Raw genomic sequence first — 23864 nt, forward strand, 5'->3', positions numbered from 1 at the left:
GGACACAGAATTCACCCCCTGGAGACAACAATTTACTGACACAGCAAAACTCAGCAGAAATAATGAAAAGGTTTTTCTGGACTAGGAGAGCTATAAAGCTAGAAGGCTATAGAATTTTACAGAATACCTGGGAGGGTTAGGACTTAAACCTGGGTCTGCGTAACTCCAAAATCTAGTCTTTCCAGAGCCCTCTGGACCATACAGATTCACACCCAAACATGCTGAAAAATTATAGGGTTAATTGACTTATATCACCTAGTAGATCAAGTATTTACATATACAGTTAGACTCAATATTCAGCTGCTTATAGCATTTCTAGGTAATTATTCCTAATCCTGATGAAACAGTATAAAAGTACACTTGTACATTTTGCAACATTTAAGCCACCTTGGTTAAGGTATTCCTGGTGGGTAGGCAAGACCCTGGTTATGTGTCAGTTACCAAACATCATTTATCTGATACTTCCTGGCTCTATTGTTATTATTTATATTTCGATAGTTCAAAAGTGAATGCTTTGTGTGTGTGTGGCTTAGCAAGTTTTACCTTCTGCTCGGAAGTTGCAGAAGTGGCAAGAGAGCACAAAGACAGACAAAAAAGATGTTCCTGGAATTTTTTTTTTTCAATAGTATTAATTTCCAGGTTTTTAACAGTGAAAATGTACGGCTTTTGTAATTTATTTATTTATTTATTATTATTATTTTTTAAGATTTTATTTATTTATTTGACAGATAGAGATACAGCCAGTGAGAGAGGGAACACAAGCAGGGGGAGCAGGAGAGGAAGAAGCAGGCTCCTAGCGTAGGATCCTGATGTGGGGCTTGATCCCAGAACACCAGGATCACGCCGTGAGCCAAAGGCAGACGCTTAACAACTAAGCCACCCAGGCGCCCCGGCTTTTGTAATTTAAAGAAAAAGCTGTTTTGGTTTGGTTTATGTACAGTTGCCTAAAGATACGCTTCTGAGGGGTTATAATAAATTAACACAATTATAAAAGACATTTACGACTATATACTACTTCATGCATGATTGATGAAATAGAAGATTAAAGCCTAAGAGTATTAATATAAAGTGAAGCATTTATGTTAAGTATGCACAAATAAAAACAATTATGTCTTCATGTCATAATCCCCAGTTATCATGGATTTTTTTTTCATCTATTTTATCTCAACAAATGTAGGCTACTTTGGGGAGAACCCTAAGAGAAGATATGCACAATATAAAGTAGTTATCAAGCATGATGAGTGCCCCCATTTTAAAAATATGTATAGAAGTACAGACAGTATAGAAGACATCTTGTTTCTCAAACTGAGTCCTAGTAGGGTTCCTTTTAAAACAAGCATACCAAATAGAAGCATTTTAAGAGTCATAAAAATATGAATACTAACATGAATACCCTTTTACATTTTTCATTGCTATGAAACTACCCTCAGAAAACAAAGAAAAATGTATTATTCCAGATAGTTCACTCTAACTTTAATTTATAATGGTGAAAATTTGGAAACAACATAGATGACTAAAATAACTGGATCACAGCTAAGTACATTAGGTAATTAAGTAATCTCCTTAATGGAATATTATACAATTAAAAATCACATTTATAAGACCACGCTAAAATACGCAAAATAATTAGAAAAGAGTGTTAAAGTATGAGGAAAAGAAAATGAACTACATGATTCTCGTTTTCATTTTGTTCTATCTTAGGCCGTTTGCCCTGAAACTAGTCTCTTGCTTTAGGAGAGAATATTAAGGTTCACAAAATACTTCTTAAATCCATTCTCTTCTAATATTTCCCCCTTTTAAAATGCCCCTAAAGCTAACTAAGTATAGAAATAAATCATCAACAAATGGAATTATTTGGTCCTCATTGAATTAAAAGCACATAAGAGTTTACAATTCCATTCACCAAGAAAACAGTTTACATTTCTACCTACTTAAAAACAACTAATTCCTCATAATAATTACCCAGAAATTATTTGTAGTTACTATAACATATTCATCAGAGAAATGATACCTAAAATTATGTATCTGGATATTATTCGAAATTTACAGAGAATATCCCAATTCTTCCAGCTACTTTAATAAGCAACTTTCTTTTGAAATTCTTCCCTCACTTCCTTCCCTAGTACTTACAAGAACCAAATGGAACCAATTTTGCTCTAGATTACTCACCACTTGTACTCCATAATGGATGTGGGCCAGAGTGAAAAGAGCTGTTAAAGTATACAGGAGAATGCTCTCAACGTGAGAGGCTACTCCAAAGTTCACCACCAGGACAACCAAGAAAAGAGGTACCAAGAACCAATTCAAAGTTGGGCACCGGGTGCTGCTCATTTGACAAACAATCAGCTGACACTTGAAGTTGTGGGGGAAAAAAAGAATGAAAATTTCATTAGCAAAGCACTTCCAAAATTAGTTACTCCAACATTTAAAAAGCATTCAAGTACTTGAGCCAACACGGTTACAAGACATTATTAAAATCAGTAGTTCTCAACTGCTCAGGAGCCGAACTGAACCTCTGCCCACACCTCCAAACCCACGGACCCTCAGAGTGCGCGTCAGAAGAGGTGGGAAGATAATTTAGTAAGGTTGCTATGGAAGGCATTCTTCCACTAGGCAACAGTTTGGATAAAAGAAATTCCTCCCAATTTTAAGTACGATATCTGAAAAACACTTTGCAAACAGCCTTTCATAGCTCCATACAACGAAATTTCCTCATGGTCCTGAGGAGATGCTGCCTCCAACTCAATCATATTGTCAGAGTAACACCTCAAGCCCTCTCGGGCTCCCTTTACTTTCAATACCTCACTCAATCTAGTTTTATTCCTTCAGAGATACCTTTTATTCAATGTATTAATATTCTCAGATCTTTAAACTCTGTGAAATCAATAGGACTGGTGATATTGAACACATGTTACAGACATGGAAACATAAACTCTGTGGCTAAATTATAAAGTAAAAACTTATTAAGTTTTTAGAGTTAGAGCATAGGCTCCCTGGTTGTCAAAACCATTAAGGTCCCTTCTCAACTCCTCCTGATCTCTCCTACCTGTCTGCCGTCTTGCTGGGCCATCGCAGAGAAAGGGCTTTCAAAAAATGTATTTATTACAAAGTCTTTACTCCCTGTTAATTTAAAATCAGCTCATTTAAAAATGTGTGTGTGTGTGTGTGTGTGTTTTCTCTCAAAAACCCCTTTCAGGCTCCCTAAATTAATCATTAGATCTGTAGTCATCTGGAAAAGGAAAAAATAATTTTCAGCATGTTCTGTCTTAGGGGTTATAACTCTTTCAAGTTTCTGATGTAAAATATCTTTAAATTAAAATCTGTTTATTTTTAATACTACATAAAATTTCCCAAATTACCAAATTTTGTCATGTATCCCTTAGATATATTATGACTTTTGAAAGAAAAAAATCTTACTGTGATGTTGGCAAAGGCTGTTCCAACCATAAAGTAGAAAACTCTAGGATGCAACTCTAAAATATCAGAAGGCGAATGGAGGATCCACGCTGTAGACAAAACGAATAGCAAACATGGAGAAAAAAAGGGAACCATAGCTTCATAGACTGAATTGTGTTTCAAGGTGTTATTTTTATAGCTTCTGAAAAAAAGAAAATCAAGTAATACAAAAAACATTATTACATATAAAACTCACACAGCATTTGTAAATTTTGTAGTTTTCAAAGTACTTTCACACTTATTCGCTTACTTTATACTCACAATAATCCCGTAGCACAAATAGAACCAACATTACTAATCCCATTTGGCAGACAGGTTAAGTGAATCTGAGAATTTAAATTCACATAACTTGCTACCAAGTGGCAGGGTCAGGACTAGAACAGAAGTCTTCTGAGCCCTAGTCCCCTGGAATGTAAAGATGAACAGAACTTGATCTTTGTTCTGTGAGATTACACTTCAACAGGGGAACTAAAATGCACACAAAACACCACGAGGAAGTACCGCAGAGTGCTGCTACAATACAAAGGGACAGAGGACCTACGAGTGGAAGACTCCGCACGGAGACGGCCCATAGCCTATCTCGGTGTCTCCAGCACACACTCCAATATGTCTCTGCTCATCTGAACAGAGCCCCAAATTCTAGTCTTGGTTCTGCCCCATTACAGGATCTTGGACAAGATACCACCCGATCAGGACCTCATCCTTAGAAGATGAGGAGAAAATGTCTCCATCTCTAAGGCCTTCAGAGTTTTAAATTTTACGGTTTCTGTGAATGACTACCAGCTGCCATAAATAGGCTAGATTCATAGAGCTTGGCTTGACACAGATAGGATTCTGCAGGACAGATCTGAGGGCTGAAGGATGAAGTGGGAAGTACAAGTGTTTCAAGCAGAGGAAACGGTACTAGAGGGAAGTGGGAGCAAAATTACCAAGGAGGGACACAGCAAAATACATTCAGGCCTCCTAACTAAATTCAGTGTGGCTGAGCAAAGGTGGAGAAGTGCAGATCAAAGAATGAGATGCCACCCAGGAAACTCTTACCTAACCCCCACCCCCACTCCTCCAGCAGGAATTTTTATACAATGCTACTCGGGAAGTCAGCATAGATCTACACAAGTTCAGAAATTTTATGATCGTGCTAACTCAACTTATACAGAACCAATTTATAAAAACTTATCATCGATGTCTAAAAAGAATATAAACCTATCAATATTCAACAAGAACACACTCCTTCCCAATTCACTCCACAAAGAAATGACAAACAGAAGACTGTCTGGTGAGCCAAAAACCGTAACAAAGAACCAGCAGTTTTGTGCTGTGGACTACAAAGCCACCACTGCAGATACCCTAAACGATCCTAACCTCATTCGAGGTTCAAAATACAGGTTTCACACCTTTTCAAAATGTCTAGATGCCAAAAGTAAAACAGATCCTAAAATTCATCTAAGTAACAATTTTCACATTTCTTGCCCAATTAAGAAATACTTACCTGAAAAAGTTTAATAAACTCATTGGAAGAGTCACACATAACGCACAACCTAAAAGGAAGAATATTTAAAATACTGTGATTATTCGAGTGATTTTTATAATTATCAAATACGTACAAAATATTTAATGCTTTTAGACCCAATAATTCGTAGTTTCAGGTTTACTTTTGTAATGAAATTAAATACACTTCTGAACAACATTTACAACCAGAAGAGTGGCAGTACAGCGTGATGATTCAGAGCGGAGGCTCAGGGGCCAGACTGGGCTCGAACCTTGGTTGTGCCTATGGGTTATGGGATTTCGGGCTGATTAACGCTTCAGTGCCTCAATTTTTTCTTTTATAAAATAGACATAATAGGATTGACCCCGTAGGGCCTTGAGAATTAAATGAGTTACTATACATAGACACCTGGAACAGTACCTGGTATGCAGTAAGTTGCACAAGTGTGAGTTACTGAAAGAGGGGATGGCTAATGGATTCTGTGGTTTCCCATTTCCATTTATTTTTATCTCCGTAGCATTCTTAATTTCTCCGCCCACCCCTAAGCATACACTAGTTCTTTCCTCTCAAACCGGAAAACAAGGACGGCTTTCCCAAGAAGCCCTCCCATTGCTTCTGCTGCCCTCACTTCCCACTTCTTCTCTAACTCTTCCCTATCACCTGCCAGACCTTCCTGTGGCCTTCCTCGGGACTCATTCATTCTGCCTTCCGTCTGCAGAAACTGTACTCTGGAATTTACCAAGTTCTCCTAATTATCAAATTCAATATTCTTTCTTCACTCCTGACTTCTAAGAAAGAGGACTTTGTTGACTCTCCACTAACTGCAATTCTTTTCTGCCTTTGCCTTTGTGATCCATTCTCCCAGTGCTGTTAGTTATCCAACCATTACATGTGCTGTCCTTCACTGGCAGCTCTGCCTCCTGCATATTCCTAACTGGGCATTCAACTGCGCTTCTCTTCTCCCCCAGGGAATCCTCTCTTGCTTTAACTGCAAGCTTCCTACAGAGGACTCCAAACTCTAGCAATGTACTCTTGGGAAATCAGACCATCTCTCTGAGCTTCAGATTCCGCAGTTATACAACATGGATGGGTTACACGACTTCCTAATGTCCCCTTGCATTTTTAAAATTCTCTGATTCTACAAATTATAGAGATGTAAATTCCTAATTTTTTTTCTCTGTCAAACTCCAAATCAACACGTGTTGCAAGTTTCTGGCTACTTCAGTTGGCTATTTCACTGTCAACAGATCAGATTAGCCCCAGCTTGTCCACTCCAGACTCCCGCTGACTATACTTGGCTTGGGGTGGGAAGGTGGTCGATGCAGCTATGACCGTAAGGATCCAAGACAGAAAAGCATTCCTTCAAAACAATTCCTAAGACATTTTGCGAAAAACAGATGAAAAGACTAGAATCCACCAAACAGAAATCTCATTTGAAAAGATGAATTACTCTGCCACTTCCAAGCCCAACTGCGACAAAGTTCCCCAAGTTAGAAGAGCTTAGAGAGAAAGGAAGAAGACAAGCTGACATACTCAGAAATTTTTAGCAGCTGACACCGTGTCAAGCTGGGAAGCACTGGTAGGGAGCCGGGGCTGAATTAATTAACCCAGAATCACTATAGCTCTGAGGTGTTGGAAATAGGCTGACAGAAACTTGCAAAAGATTTGCTACCAAGAATATTTTTAGTTTAAAATATCTTGAAATAGCTTTATCTTAAATACAGCAAGCATGTAGGAAGCCTGGGCTATATATAGGTTGCCAAAGAGACACACTGTATCTTCTATTTTTTCTCCTGATGTACTTTCCATAGAAAGTACAGGCATACCTCGGAGATATTGCAGATTGTGTTCCAGACCATCACAATGAAGTAAATGTCACAATAAAGCAAGTCACATAAATTTTTTGGTTTCCCAGTTCATAAAAGTTATGTATATACTATAATGCAGCGTATTAGTACAATAGCATTATGTATTAAAAAATGTACATGGCTTAACTAAAAAATACTTTATTACTAAAAAAATTCTAACCATCATCTAAGCTTTCAGCTAGTCGTAATCTTTTTGCTGGTGGACGGTCTTGACTCGAGGTGGATGGCTGCTGAAGGTGGGGGTGGCTGCGGCAAGTTCTTAAATTAGCAAACAATGAAGCTTCCCACGTTGACTCCTCCTTTCACAATTTCTCTACAGTATGCAAGGCTGGTTGATGGCATTTTATCCACAGTACAACTTCTTTCAAAATAGAAACCAATCCTCTCAAACCCTGCGGCTGCTTTATTCAACTCAGTTTACATAATATTTGAAATCCTTCGTCATTCCAACAATCTTCACAGCATCTTCACCAATAAATTCGACCTCAAGAAAACCACTTTCTTTTTTCATCCATAAGAAGTAATTCCTTGTCTGTTACAAAGTTTGATCATGAGATGGCAGCAATTCAGTCCCATCTTCAGGCTCCACTTCTAATTCTAGTTCTCTTGCTATTTCCACCACAGCTACTGACTTCCTCCACTGAAGTCTTAAAACCCTCAATGTCATCCACAAAGGCTGGAAATCACTTCTTCCAAATTCCTGTTAATGTTGATTATTCTGACTTCTCCCCACGAATTAGGAACGTTCTTAGTGGCACCTAGAATGGGTGAATCCTTTCCAAAAGGTTTTCAATTTACTTTGCCCAGACCCACCAGAGGAACCACTTTCTATGGCAGCTACAGTCTTATATTATTAAAAGGTATTTATTTCCTCAATAATAAGACCTGAAAGTCAAAATTACTTTTCCATCTCCGGCAGGATGGATGCTGTGTACAATCTCATTGTACACTGTCATCAGAGCTTTGGGTGACCAGGTGCTTGTCAATGAGAAGTAATATTTTGAAAGGAATCCTTTTTTCTGAGATCTCAATAATGGCCTTAAAATATTCAGTAAACCATGTTGTAAACAGATGTGCTATCATCCAGGCTTTGTTGTTCATGTAGAGAGGACAGGCAGAGTAGATTTAGCGAATTTTTAAGGGCCCTGGGATTTTCAGAATAGTCAATGAGCACTGGCTTCACCTTCAAATCACCAGCTGCATTAGCCCCTAACATGAGAGTCAGCCTGTCTTTTGAAGCTTTGAAGCCAGGAATTGACTTCTCCTCTCTCGCTATGAAAGTCTTAGATGTAATTTCCTTCCCCTATTAAAGCGGTGACATCTATACTGAAAATCTGTTGTTTGTGCAGCCACCTTAATGATCTTAGTGAGATCTTCCAGATAACTCGCTGCAGCTTCTCCATCAGCACTGCTGCTTCACCTTGCGCCTTCATGATAGATATCTTCTTCCCTTAAACCTCATGAATCAACCTCTGAAAGCTTCAAACTTTTCTTCTGCAGCTTCTTTACCTCTCTCAGCCTTCACAGAATTGAAGAGAGTTAGGCCTTGCTCTGAATTAGGCTTGGCTTCAGGGAATGCTGTGGCTGGTTTCATCTTCTACCCAGACCACTAAAACTTTATCCTTATCAGCAAAAAGGCTGTTTTGCTTTCTTATCGTTCATGTATCAGTGAGTAGCACTTTTCATTTCCTTCAGGAACTTTTCCTTTGCATTTACAAACTTAGCTAATTGCTCAGGGCGAGGGGCCTGGTTTTTGGCCTATCTTGGCTTTTTTCCTCACTAATTAGCTGAATCATTTCTAATTTGTGATTTCAAGTGAGAGATGTGTGACTCTTCCTTTCACCTAAACGCTTAGAGGCCACTGGAGGGTCATTAACTGGCCTAATTTCAATATTGCGTCTCAGGAAATAGGGAGGCCCAAGGAGAGGGAGAGAAATGAGAGGGAGAGCAGGAGGTAGGTGGAGTAGTCAGACACACACAACATTTATTAACAAAGTTGCCATCTTTATATGGGTGTGGGTTGTGGTGCCCCAAAACAATTCCAATAGTAACATCAAAGATCACTGATCACAGATCACCGTAACAAATATAATAATGCAGAAGTTTGAAATATTGCAAGAATTACCAAACTATGACACAGGGAGACACGAAGTGAGTAAATGCTATTGGTAAAATGGCGCTAACAGACTTGCTGACAGGTTGCCACAAACCTTCAATTGTAAAAAAAACACAGTATCTGCAATGCACAATACAGTGAAGTGCAATAAAATGAGGTGTACCTGTATTGGGAAAGCTGCTTTATTTATTTGTAAAGAAACGTGGGCTTTTGTTTTGTTTCAGAGAGAAGAATTCAGATAAACTTATAAATTACAAGGAAAGTTATGTGCCTATTAAAGTACATTAAAGTACAAATTAAACAATTAAAGTACCCACTTAACATTCAAAAATATATCTCACATACCAGAGGATTCCATCTTATCATTAAATTTAACATTTAAACATAAAATGCAGCAATACTGCCATAGGACTAGTCACTTAAAAGATTTCACTGTGTGGTGGGAGTGAAAAATAGCTAGCCTTTTCAAGGTAGAGGATTTAGTTCATACAGAAACCCAAAAATGAAAAATGAACATTTGGAAGATAACAGCAGGGTTCTAAAGTATCTATAGTCCAGGGCCACAGAAAAAGGCCCAAACGACCGCCTAAAAGCCAGTGCCTAATGCACCACCACCTTCTCAGCTGATTCTGAACTCTACCCAATGCCCTTCTATTGCCAAGGTTCACTGGTATTGAGAGAGGGGGTTACTATTTAGATAAGGGAACAGAGCAATGGCCAAGAGTCTGCTATTTTACTTCTACAGAGGTCCTAATGCCACTCCTAATGCCCCCAAATAACAACCCAAATAACTTCCTCCTTGCCTCTTTGCATAGAAAACACTCTGCGTCCCATAGATGGCCCCTCTGGCTGAAATCAAGAGGGAAACATTACCATGACCAAAAACCTTTACCTATTAGCCAGTGGCAAAAGGAGAGTATCTGAGAGGAAGGAAGGCTCAACTTCTGGAGTGGATGTGCTGTGAAGTAATCTCTATCTTCCATCTATTCTACTTCCTACAAACCAATGATCTTCAATTTTGAGATAGGCATAAAATCAATACCAAATGTCCACCTAAATGTGGATCCTCTGTAACAGTCTAAATTCGTTTAAATACTTAGTTCACGAGGTTTATGTGATTTTGGTATTTATTTCCTTCTGACTAGAAATAGCATAGTGCTAAACAAAAAAAACCAAAACACAGAAACCTCATTTTCCTTGCTGGTTTGGTGGAAACCAGGGCTGTAGGGCTGTTCTGCTTGCTGGAGGGTGTGGGAGAGGGGAAAAGGTGGTATAGCTTGTGATAATCAAACACTGGCTTCGATAATAAAGTGATGTTAAAATAGGCTTCAACATGGAGCTTCTTACCAATAATCATTGCAGTGAATAGGTCTCTATATAAGAAATTAAACAGGAAAGGTTCATACCAGGCCTCAACTCCCACAATCGCAGTCACTATGTAGACAAAAGATATAGTCTGGAAGGAAAATGCAGACAAAAGCACACAGAGGCATTAACAGCTGGAAAGATCGGGGAGCCAATAATGCTGTATGCAGCATAAGTCTAGTAAATAGTTTTAGTAAAAGCAAGAAATACACTTAAAATTGATACTGTGGCAATCTTCTTGCCTTTAAAAATATCTTCTTTTCAGCCAACGACCCCCATAAAATAACTAACTTTTAAACAAAGCAAGCAACTGGCCATAATTTAGAACACTTTAAGGCACATCAGGAATTGGTTAAGGCATAGGATGACCCAATTTGCCTACCCAATCACTTTCTTCAAACACACTCCAACATCTGATGCTTTAATGGGGCCTTAGATGCAAATGGGCAAAATGGCAACACAAAAAGCTGGTATTCAAAGGCAGGAAGAGTTAATAGCAAGCCTATTAAGTAAGAGAAAACACGTATCTCTACTCATTGAAATGTGGGCAGTCAAGACAAAAAAGCAACCATTATATGTACATATCTTTCTTTACAAAAATCAACAGTTCAAAGGAATACTTAGTAACATTAAGAAACTGTTCATTTTTTTTATAATAATGACATTGTGATAATGGTTTTTTAAAAAGTACTCTTACTATTTAAAGATATATAGTAAAATCCTTATCATATACCATCAGGAATTTCCTTTAAAATAACTGCGAGGAAGGGTATACATGAAACCGGACTGGCCATGTAGCTGCTGAAGCTAATAACAGGGACGTAAGGGTTCACTATGCTATTCTACTTTTCTGTTTGAAATTGTTCAGAAATGAGCAAGAAATAATGCAAGATAAAAAGGAAATTTTTTAAAAGCACAAATCAGTTCTAGCCAAAAAAGCAGCAGGGATATAAAGAAAGAATGACAAAAACTTGCCCCCAAAATTCACAGCAATGTTGAAAATTTAAGGTAGAACACATACTTACCACCTGGCTAATGTCATATCCCCACGGCAGGAAAAGAATTCCTGTGTTATACTTTTCCCAGTGGGACAGGATGAAAGAAAACAAAACTACCCATAGCAGGAGATAAAGAACAAAAACACTGACACCAGATGGTCCTCGTCCAAAGATGGAATACACAGTCACAACAAAGTAAACACATGACCAACTATCCAGGCCATGGTCAAAAAGCTCCCCTAAAGGGGTGCTGGAATTGGTTCTCCGGGCTTGCTTTCCATCCACACCATCTGCAACAAAAACACATTACCACGGGAAAAGGTCAACATCTATACCAGTATGGGGAGAGTCTTCTTTAATAAGCTGGAGAAACACAAAACAAAACAGATCAGCGTTATCATAGGAATGCTAATTAACTAAAGGATAGCTACCACCCAGTACTTTTTATTAAAATGCAATCTTTAATTCCTACAATTTGAAGATTTCAGAAATAAAATCTATAATTTCCCAGAGTTTAATCTAAAAATTAAAATAGGGGGTGCCTGGGTGGCTCAGTTGGTTAAGCGTCTGCCTTCAGCTCAAGTCATGATCCAGGGGTCTTGGACTCAAGTCCCGCCTTGGGCTCCCTGCTCAGTGGGGAGTCTGCTTCTCCCTCTCCCTGCCTGTGTTCTCTCTCTCTCTGCCAAATGAATAAAATCTTTAAAAATAAATAATTAATTAATTAAAATTAAAATACATCACATCACACTAAATGGTGTCAATTATAGATCTGAGGACAAAGCATTGTAGTTGGACTCTGAATTCCTCCAAATCAGCCTAATAACTGAGTTGTTGCGTTAGCCACAAATTTTCAAGCCTCCAGGGAATATTCAATAGTTATTAATTACAATTTATCTAACCACTCCTTGCTCTAGGATCCAAAATCACCCTGTGCTTCAGTCCTAACCCCTATCTCATGTTGTTTGAAATTAGTCTCTTTGTCACAGATGTACCACTTCCACAACTGTAAGTGCTTTCAGAAAAGGCTTTGCGGAGGGAGTTAAGATGGCGGAGTAGGGGACCCCTTTTTCAGCCGGTCCCCTGAGTCGAGCTGGGTAGGTACCAGACCAGCCTGAACATCCACAGAATCAGCCTGAGACGCAGGAAGACGCATCTGGATCTCTACAAATGAACATCTCCAGCGCTGAGTATTGAGGTACGAAGCGGGGAGCCATGAAACTGTGCACAGATATCGGAGATAAACGTAAGGGGAAGGGAGCCGCCGAGTTCGGGCGCCGGGAAGCGGTAGCCACCTGCACGGGGGGGAGCGGGCGGACTCATGGACCGGCACCCGCGAGAGAGCAGACTGAGACCATGAGCCAGGAACGCGCGCGCGCGCGACCAGACTGAGGGCCGGAGCTTCGGAGCGCGCGGGGGCGGCTGGCGGTATTAGAAAAACAAAGGACAGAGACGCACTGGCCCTGGAAGTGAGGGCTGGGACGCCGGGTGTGGGGCGCACATCCCGGGACGCTGCAGGATTGAGCAGCACCAACAGTAACAGAGTTAAAGTGGCCCGAACATCAGTGGAGAATGGTCCACGATTCCTCTGTTCTGAGACAGAGGCTGAGATTCGGCCGCTGCTGCTCTGACTCTCAGAAGAGGCACAGCAAACCGCCAGGGAAAGCCGCCAGAGAACAAAAGCCTGGAAAAACCGGCTCAGAGAGTGCCCATCCCCATCCCCCCTCGCAGGGGACACGGAGACTCTACACAAACAGGGTTGCCTGAGTATCGGCGCGGCAGGCCCCTCCCCCAGAAGGCAGGCTGAAAAATCAAGAAGCCCACATCCCTAAGATCCCTATAAAACAAGGGCACACGGCCTGGGTCCCGGTCAATAACTTGGGCTCTGGACAACCCCGCAACCTCTCCTCATCAGAATGACGAGAAGGAGAAGTCCCCCCCAGCAAAGAAAAGACAATGAGTCTGTGGCCTCTGCCACAGAACTAATGGATATGGATATAACCAAATTATCAAAAATGGAATTCAGAGTAACAACGGTCAAGATGATATGTAGACTTGAAAAAAGTATTAACGAAAATGTTAATGAGAATATAGAATCTCTAAGGGCGGAAATGAGAGCGAATTTGGCAGAAATTAAAAATTCTATGAGCCAAATGCAGTCAAAACTAGAGGCTCTGACGGCCAGGGTGAATGAGGCAGAAGAGCGTATCAGCGAATTGGAGGATGGGTTAGTAGAAGAAAAAGCTAAAATAGAATCTGGACTCAAAAAAATCCATGCTCAGGAATGTAGGTTACAGGAGATTACTGACTCAATGAAATGTTCCAATGTCAGAATCACTGGCATCCCCGAGGGGGTGGAGAAAAACAGAGGTCTAGAAGAGATATTTGAACAAATTGTAGCTGAAAACTTCCCTAATCTAGCAAGGGAAACAAACATTCGTGTCCAAGAGGCAGAGAGGACCCCTCCCAAGCTCAACCACGACAAACCTACACCATGTCACGTCATAGTGCAATTCACAAATATTAGATCCAAGGATACAGTATTGAAAGCGGCCAGGGCAAAGAAATTTCTCATGAACCAAGGCAAAGGCATCAGAATTACATCAGACCTGCCTACACAGACCTGGAATGAGAGAAAGGGTTGGGGGGGGCATTTTTAAAGCTCTTTCAGAGAAAAACATGCAGCCAAGGATCCTTTATCCAGCAAGGCTGTCATTCAGAATTGATGGAGAAATAAAGACCTTCCAGAATCACCAGCCATTGACCAATTTTGTAACCACGAAACCGGCCCTACAGGAGATATTAAGGGGGGTTCTATAAAAGTAAAAAGGCCCCAAGAGTGATACAGAACAGAAAGTCACAATTTATAGAAACAAAGACTTTACTGGCAACATGGCATCATTAAAATCATATCTCTCAATAATCAGTCTCAATGTAAATGGCCTAAACGCTCCCATAAGACACAGGGTTGCAGACTGGATAAAAAGACATGACCCATCCATTTGCTGTCTACAAGAGACTCATTGAACCTATTGAACCTAAAGATACATCCAGACTGAAAGTAAAGGGATGGAATACCATTTTTCACGCCAATGGACCTCAAAAGAAAGCTGGGGTAGCAATTCTCATATCAGACAGACTGGATTTTAAACTAAAGGCTATAGTTAGAGACACAGAAGGGCACTATATTATTCTTAAAGGAAGTATTCAACAAGTGGATATGACAATTATAAATATATATGCCCCCAACAGGGGAGCAGCAAGATACACAAGCCAACTCTTAACCACAATAAAGAGACATATAGATAAAAATACGTTAATAGTAGGGGACCTCAACACTCCACTATCAGCAATAGACAGAGCACCAGAGCAGAAAACCAACATAGAAACAAGAGCTTTGAATGCCATACTCAATGAGTTGGACCTCATAGATATATATAGAACACTACACCCCAGAACCAAAGAATACTCATTCTATTCTAATGCCCATGGAACATTCTCAAGAATAGACCATGTTCTGGGTCACAAAACAGGTCTCAACCGATACCAAAAGACTGAAAGTATTCTCTGCGTATTCTCAGACCACAACGCTCTGAAATTGGAACTCAACCACAAGGAAAAATTTGGAAGAAACTCAAACACTTGGAGACTAAGAACCATCCTGCTCAGGAATGACTCGATAAACCAGGAAATCAAAAATCAATTTAAACAATTTATGGAGACCAGCGAGAATGAAAACACAATGGTCCAAAACCTATGGGATACTGCAAAGGCAGTCCTAAGGGGGAAATACATAGCCATCCAAGCCTCACTCAAAAGAACAGAAAAATCTAAAATGCAGTTTTTATACTCTCACCTAAAGAAGCTGGAATAGCAACAGAGGGACAGGCCTAATCCACGCACGAGGAAGTAGTTGACCAAGGTTAGAGCAGAAATCCTCCTCTCCCCTACTCATGCTCTGTCTCTCTCTCCTCTCTCTCAAATAAATAAATAAAATCTTAAAAAAAAAAAAAAAGTTAAAAATTGAGCTACCCTATGACCCAGCCATTGCACTACTGGGTATTTACCCCAAAGATACAGACATAGTGAAGAGAAGGGCCATATGCACCCCAATGTTCATAGCAGCATTGTCCAAAATAGCTAAATCGTGGAAGGAACCGAGATGCCCTTCAACAGATGACTGGATTAAGAAGCTGTGGTCCATATATACAATGGAATGTTACTCAGCTATCAGAAAGAACGAGTTCTCAACACTTGCTGCAACATGGATGGCACTGGAGGAGATAATGCTAAGTGAAATAAGTCAAGCAGAGAAAGACAATTATCATATGATTTCTCTCATCTATGGAACATAAGAACTAGGAAGATCGGTAGGGGAAGAAAGGGATAAAGAAAGGGGGGGTAATCAGAAGGGGGAATGAAGCATGAGAGACTATGGACTATGAGAAACAAACTGAGGGTCTCAGAGGGGAGGGGGGTGGGGGAATAGAATAGGCTGGTGATGGGTAGTAAGGAGGGCACGTATTGCATGGTGCACTGGGTGTTATACGCAACTAATGAGTCATTGAACTTTACATCGGAAACCAGGGATGTACTGTATGGTGACTAACATAATATAATAAAAAAACATTAAAATAAAAAATTTTTTTTTAAAAAAGGCTTTGCACGTAGTAGGTGTTCAGTAAATGTAAGAATGTATTAAAGCCATACAATGCACTACTCTTTATGCTGTGAAGATTATAAGAATAATCTCAGAATAAACTAAGCTTGTGCCCTCAGTTTACAACCGAGAAAGGAAACAAAGCATGGTAATTAAAGATACAGTACATTCCAAACCACAGAAGAGTAGAGAAAAGGGCCAAGTACTCTCAGGCTAAGACAATTGAGAATGACCTTCCAGACAAGATGAAACCTGAGTGGAGACATATAGGATGAGCTGGATTTCAGTAGATAAGAGTGTGCTGTTTCAAGAGGAGGGAGTGCTATCGGCAGAAACACCAAGATGGAAAAGCACATGAATATTCAGAGAACGCCAAGTAGCTTGGCTAGACCAAAAGAAACCAGTATGTGAAAAGGGCAGTAGAGAAGCTGGAGTGAGTTTAAAAGTTTCAGGGAGTACGAGGAGCTACTAAAAGGATGTGAGTAGGAGAGTGACAAGAGTGAAAGCAGCGACGAGCTTTGCGAAGACTCCCCTGGCATCAGTGGGAATGACAGGCTGGAGAGAGCACACTAATCAGCAGGCCTACACTGACATGGGATACAGTGGGAAAGAAAGGCTGGAGGCAGGTGAGATATTAAGAAAATAAAAATGGCAGTGCAGCAAAAGATGAGCGGTGAGGCTGAAGGACCAAAAGATCCTCTCCAAAATTTCCCGTCTGGGTAACTAAGGGGTAGGAAATAAAGAAGTCCAGAGAAGGAGCATGACTGGTGGAAAAGATGCTGAGTACAATGTCAGATGCTAAAACTGAAGTGTCGGCAGAATTATCCACATGGTAATATCAAGCAACCCAACCTAAGGTACTTACTAGCAACTCAGAAGACAGACGAGGGCTAGATATAAACACAGGAATCATCCCCACAGGGGGAAGGATCAGGACTGCCAAGGGAATGAGCGGAAAGAGAAAGTGAAGGATAAAGCACAGTGGAACACCTTCACTTAGGGGCAGAAACAGAGGAGCCGGGGCCTGGGGCGGGGGGGTGTAGAGAGAGAAAAAGAGAAAATGAGAAAGCTTAGTTAAAAAGAAGAGTCTGAAGCGTGGCTCTGCATGCTTGTGCAAGAACCAACCACCCTGCTGAAGAAGATACCATTCCTGTGGTCTCTCAGGAACTGTCTAGTAGGGGAGACATTTTTAAGAAAAAAAGAAGCAGCAGCAGCAGCAGCAGCAGCAGCTGAACCATAAAAATTTCTCCCCAAAAGAAATAGTTTTGTTAACTATTAGGCTAATTGTAAAGATTCAGATTCAAGGAATTAAAAATTCCTATGATGACTGTGTTTATCTTGCTCACTATAGTGTTATCCCCAGTGCCTACTCAGTTCGTGGCAAAGAAGGCCTTTAAAAATATTGCTGAAGGAATACAGGAAAGGATGAATCCCAGATTCCTGCCCAAACACTACAGATCTCTGTTACATAGTGTTGGGAACTTTTTTGCCCTTAAGTAGCTAAAATATCTCCACAAAGTCTTTTCTCATTATTTGCTGGCTTAAATTCCTGTTTGCGGTGCAAGTCCTGGGCAGTTATTACAAACACGGAATTTATGGACTGCATACTAATTAGGTTTTGTACATCTTCTCACTGAACCCATTCCAGCTCCACAAGTCTGGATATGTTTTAGAATGGGTTTGTTTTTGTTTTTGTTTTTTGTTTATTTTAAGAGAGGTAATTCAGGGCATATACCATATATTATTGGGGGGGGGACAACTCAGGAGGACCTAGAACAGCACCCTGTGATCAGAGACATTAGTATTTCTGCAGCAAAATGTAAGAATAGTCACACTAGTAGAAAAAAGCTTATACATTGCCTTACGTTAGTTCAAGGCAGTTTTGCAACAAATAGTTCATGTTTGGTCAGGATTTTTGCCAAAATTGTGAACATGAAACAGGTAGGTGGGGGGCGCCTGGGTGGCTCAGTTGTTAAGGGTCTGCCTTCGGCTCAGGGCGTGATCCCAGGGTCCTGGGACTGAGCCCTGCATCAGGCTCCCTGCTCTGTTGGGAGCCTGCTTCTTCCTCTCCCACTCCCCCTGTTTGTGTTCCCTCTCTCGTTGGCTGTGTCTCTGTCAAATAAATAAATAAAATCTTAAAAAAAAGAAAAGAAAAGAAAAGAAAAGAAACAGGTAGGTGGTACAATATATCTATCAAAAGGCTCTTAAGACATTTAAAAGCCAGAGCCCTCAGGCCACTCTCACCTTTTTCCCTATTCCTCCCTGTCCTTGGCAACCAAACCCTATAGAAGTCTTAAACCTACTCATCTTTAAGAACAAATGTACAAAATTTAGCTATTGTGGACAATGCTGCTATGAACACTGGGGTGCATATTGCCCTTCTCCTCACTACGTCTGTATCTTTGGGGTAAATACCCAGTAGTGCAATTGCTGGATCATAGGGTAGCTCAGTTTTTAACTTTTTAAGGGACCTCCACACTGTTTTCCAGAGTGGCTGTACCAACTTGCATTCCCACCAACAGTGCTGGAAGGAGCCGAGATGCCCTTCAACAGATGACTGGATTAAGAAGATGTGGTCCATATATACAATGGAATATTACTCAGCCATCAAAAAGAACGATTTCACAACATTTGCAGCAACATGGACGGGACTGGAGGAGATAATGCTAAGCGAAATAAGTCAAGCAGAGAAAGACAATTATCCTATGGTTTCACTCATTTATGGAACTAAGTAGTAGGAAGATCAGTAGGAGAAGAAAGGGAAGAAGAAAGCGGGGGTAAACAGAAGGGGGAATGAACCATGAGAGACTATGGACTCTGGGAAACAAACTGAGGGCTTCAGAGGGGAGGGGGCTGGGGGAATGGGATAGGCCTGTGATGGGTATTAAGGAGGGCACATATTGCATGGTGCACTGGGTGTTATACGCAAGTAATGAATCATGGAACTTTACATCAAAAACTAGGGATGTACTGTATAGTGACTAACATAATATAATAAAAAATTATTATTAAAAAAAAAGAACAAATGTACAAAAGTTTCTGCCTAAAAATGTAATTTTTCACTAAGCTTTCCCCTAATTCTTCTGGACTTCACTCTCCTCCTTCCCCAAACTCTCGCAGCTCTGGTCACCTGCAATGTCAGCATTTAATCATTTACCAAATTATACTGGTTTTACAAGTGCAAGTCTAAGCAACTTGAAGTCAGGGTCTGGTATTTTTTATTCATTTAAAAACTCTACACTGAGTGCCTACTATGTGTTAGGCACTGTTCTAAGCACTGGATACACAGCCTTCAAAGCTATGTACATTTTAGAACAGACAACAAGCAGGTCATATGGCTTTAAGTACTATGGAGAAAAACAAAAGCAGGGAAGGAGAATAGGAGTGTGGATGACAAGCCATGCAGATAATCCCAACAAAAAGCATTCTCGGCCAAATAGACAATACAGCCTAAGGACAGCACACTACCCTAATCACCCCCTCCACCAAATAAGAACTGATCACTTTCTTATTCTCCCACTTATTTTTGTTCTCCCACTGTGTTCTATTATGGCAGCTTGTTCCAGTTGTTGATAAATATTTTGTGTAAAGAGCCAGATGGTAAAGAGTTGAGGCATTGTGCAGAGTAGTCTCTGTTGCAACGACTCAACTTTGTCTTTGTTGCAGAAATCAGGCCTAGACAACATGGAAAGGAATAAACAGAGCTGTGTTCCAACAAAACTTTAAGTATAAAAAGAGGCAACAGATCAGAGCTGGCCTGCAAGAGGTAGTTTGCCAACCCCTACCTTATTCTTTGCATCCCTAGGCAACGAGTGACAGTATTTTCCATAGAGAAACTCAAAAACATGTGTTTTAAATTGAACAGGAAATGAATAAACCCAAGTTAAAATGAATTAAGCATAGGAGAAAATATTAATTAGTGGATGGCTATCCCTGCTGACAGATTCACCAGCCATTGACTAATATGAGTATTTGCCAATTTCTTACCCAGGGTGTAGGCTATGAAGTTGAGGATGCCCACTACAATCCAAACCCAATCAGGGACGTGCTTGTAACCTGGTGCTGCAAAGGAAAGCAACACAGGTTTTAATACAAAATACAAGCGTTCTTACCATACCACACACTGCCAGTAAGAAATATTTCTATTTATTAAATTAAAGTTCAAGTACATTATAATATACTTTCAATGCAGAATTAGGTAGATATTAAAATGTATCAGTAAAATGACAAAACCAAAGAAGTAACTGCCCAACCCCTCACAAACAACAGGCATTTATTTTGAGCTTTAGTCGTAACTCAAAACTGATTGTTCATCTTTACTTGAAAATTACTTATGTGCTAAGAATGAAAATTAACATTTTTGGAACTTAAAAGATGCTTGTGTTTAATCTGATCCTCGTTGTTTATAATTATCCTTCAAACATATATTAAGCCTTCAATCTATATTCTCTCATTACATTATTATTAGCTAAACAAAAGACCTTTGCATTTGGGTATAGATAGGTCACTTCCACTGGGTGATTTGGCATCAGAATCATTCTGAAATGATTCTGGACCTCACTATTTCCCCCTAAGATAGAACAACTGAGAATCAGGAGATCTGGGTTCCAGTCCTGGCTCTGTATTCAACGAGCAGTGTGACCATGAATATATCATTTAACCCTTCCTGTCTTCCATTTACCAAATATACCAGAACTAGATGGTTTACCTGGTCCTCTAGGTTCTATGATTTGGGGAAATATACATAATATTTACATATTTTTAGCTCTCTTAATAACTAAGTAAATAATGTTAGAATAGTCGGAAAAAATATTTCTAGTTACAAAATAAACTTTTAAGGATGTTTTGAAGATTAAAATACAAATTTTTAAAAACTGCTTAATATCCAAACCATGCTTAATAAAATTTAATCTTATTCATGTCATACTTTATGATCTTCATAAAGTTGCCGTTTTATTACATATACAGAAACCATGGCTTAAAATTTCAATTGATAGGCATATGTATAGTTCCAATATTCAGAATTTCTAGAATATCAAGTCCTAAGTTTTTGAAAATCTGAACTTTGCTACAAAAACAATGTTTTCAGTGACTGTTAATTTCTCCAGGTCAGTCCACAAAAGTCTGCTAAACCCACAACACAGATGAATTATAACACTAGAACTCCTTACTACTATGTCATTTATAAGTATTCTTATTGGAAAATATATACTCCAACTTAGGATGCAAAAAATATCCATCTACCTTCATCTTTCCATTTCTCTCGACTCCATTAACTGGCTGAGCAAAGAAAATAAACTCTATCTCCCACTTATCCCCCCTCATCCCAAATACAGCCAGATTCTGTCCTGTGGCCTGGGGCAGAAACAGGGTGAGGGAGAACGTGAAGACAGGATCAGATGTGAAAGAAGACACTAGAGTCTGGGGTGGAAGGAGGCTGACAACTGCCTCCAAAAGCATTTCTTTCCTCTGTCTTCCAATGAGGTTCTTTTTTTTTTTTTAAAGATTTTATTTACTCATTTGACAGAGAGCGAGACAGCCAGCGAGAGGGAACACAGGCAGGGGGAGTGGGAGAGGAAGAAGCAGGCGGAGGAGCCTGATGTGGGGCTCGATCCCAGAATGCCAGGATCACGCCCTGAGCCGAAGGCAGACGCTTAACAACTGAGCCACCCAGGCGCCCCTCCAATGAGGTTCTTAAGACCTTATAAAACTTCAATCAACACTTAAGGTCTAAGAACCATTTTCAGAGGAAACTCGGAATTATTAAAAGCAAATATGGATGCTGGGCAGAGGGAAAGAGAGATCACATTCCCTTCAACAAAGGGGGTGGGGGGTTCCTGCATAATCAGAACAAGGGAAGAAGGGATATTTCTGAAACTGTTAAGTATGTTGGACCCTGCTCATATTCACTTTCGGGCAAAGTGTCATAATCCCAATTTTCTGTCTTCTTATAAATCCAATTATTCTTTATTTACCAAAACCTCATTGCTTTTTAGACACCATTTCTAAATTAAGTAGCCAAGCCCATTTCTAGATTTAATGAAACATCCATAACAGACTGCAAAAACACAACTTAGCTTTTACACCCAATTCCTAACATTTTACATACTCTTACAGTATCCAAAACTTCCCCAAAATGCAAGCATATGAATAGAATCAGAAAATAACCACATCTCATTTTTCTCTATTTAGACGTTTTAAATTTTATATTAAAGTAATAATCTTACCTGAAGCATAAAAGTCAGGATCAAAATATGCCATAAGCAGGAAATTAAATACAACCAGCAGAAAGCCAGAGAAGGTGATCAGATTTGGAGCCAGCCAAGTAGGAAATACCTATTTTTTTTTTTTCAAAAGAATTACAAAATAATTAAAGTAAAGGAATCTCTCTGGCCACTACACAAGATGCAAATTTAAGTCATAATAAAAGCTATGAACTTGAAAGTTCATACATATGTATGTTATATATATTAAAATGTAAACCATAATGTCCAGTTGATAAAAATAAGCATCTTTCTTCTATTTTCTATATTTTAAATAATTCTATAATCAACAAACTTTTATAATCATAACATTACTTTTACTTAAGAAAAATTGTAAACTCATTTTATAAAAATGATAAATTCTACAGGATAAGCTTATACTCCAACAGTGAGATAAATCAAAAGGTCTAAGACTAAGGGAAAGGAGGGTGGGAGAGCTAGTTTCTCTAGATACCTTATTAAACAAACAGCTGCATCCATAATGCTCCATAAAATATTTAAAACTTACTAAAACATAAGTACAAGTCTATTCATCGTCTTACCTTTACTATAGTGTTCCAAAATGGATGCATGATATACAGAGAGAGCGGATTGGTATCCACAGCACTGTACTGTTAAATGAAAGAAAATATTCTGTTATCCTTGCACACTAGCAAGCAGAAAGGTATTTCTGGAGTGAAAATAATATTACAAAAATAACCTAGAGAATATGTCTACTTACATGATGTCCTCATCTAAATAACAAAACTGGAGGAACAACATAAATGGGACAAAGACCGGTCAAGTACATCCAGATTTCTTTTTCTCATTCAATCAATTTTTATAATGTTACAAGGTTTCAGTAGAGAAATTTATATTGCTCACTTACAATGCAAGACCAAAATGTGCACACTGTATACATTCAAACACTGACTTTCTCAACCTCCTCATACCACCACTAATACACTTACTAGCTGTGCGATCTTAGGCAAGTTACTTAATCTCTGCCTCAGCTTGTTCACCTGTAAATGCCAAATGCCATAAAAATTAGGTAAATTAATCATAGGCGCAAAACACTTAAAGTGGTACCTTGCCCACGGGGTAAGTGCTATGTAAGTATCAGATAACTACCAAAGGATGACAGATCCCTTTACAGCCGGAAAATGGACTGCATAAATAAGCAAAGGAAGACAACGACAGGTTAGGGTTCTGTGGTAATCCAATTTATTCCCTAATTATTGAGCTATTTAGTAAAAATTCAAAGGAAATTTTAACAAATATCTGTATTTATACATATATACATATATATAATTCTAAGAGTCACATCAATGACTTACTCATCAGACACACATACACTGGAGTACCCGGCATGTCGGAAGCACTCCACTAGCTGTGAGGAGGAAGAGATACTTAATTGGTAAGGGAGAATTCCCACTTCAAAGAGTGGGAATATTACCTAACTCCAGCTGACATTTAAACATCACAATAGTCAAATGTCTGAAAAAAAGTTTTGTGTTTTATAGTAACGCTTGGTATGTACATAAAATAAGTAGTAAGCATTTGAATATCTAATTTTTAAAAAATCATCATTAAAGGTCAAAACTTCTTCCTGAATTCTTCCGAATATGCAGGAAAGCTTTTCTCATCAGTGTTTCAAGACTCCAAAGTGTGAT

The 23864-nt window shown here is 39.4% G+C and overlaps 1 protein-coding gene across 1 annotated transcript in view; it reads right to left on the bottom strand.

The window, feature by feature from the left end:
• Positions 1-23864, bottom strand: part of SELENOI (selenoprotein I) — a 45252-nt gene that overhangs the window by 6929 nt on the left and 14459 nt on the right. The window contains exons 2-9 of the mRNA XM_045809246.2: positions 22755-22823; positions 22177-22285; positions 19937-20011; positions 11320-11582; positions 10277-10385; positions 4946-4994; positions 3418-3598; positions 2170-2352 (exon numbers count right to left, since the gene is read on the bottom strand). Coding sequence (XP_045665202.1) covers positions 2170-2352; positions 3418-3598; positions 4946-4994; positions 10277-10385; positions 11320-11582; positions 19937-20011; positions 22177-22285; positions 22755-22823 — 1038 coding nt within the window. The remainder of the gene's footprint in view (positions 1-2169; positions 2353-3417; positions 3599-4945; positions 4995-10276; positions 10386-11319; positions 11583-19936; positions 20012-22176; positions 22286-22754; positions 22824-23864) is intronic.

Source organism: Ursus americanus, chromosome 7 (assembly GCF_024610735.1).
Source record: "Ursus americanus isolate L20-20 chromosome 7, mUrsAme1.1.p, whole genome shotgun sequence".
Taxonomy (NCBI): domain Eukaryota; kingdom Metazoa; phylum Chordata; class Mammalia; order Carnivora; family Ursidae; genus Ursus; species Ursus americanus.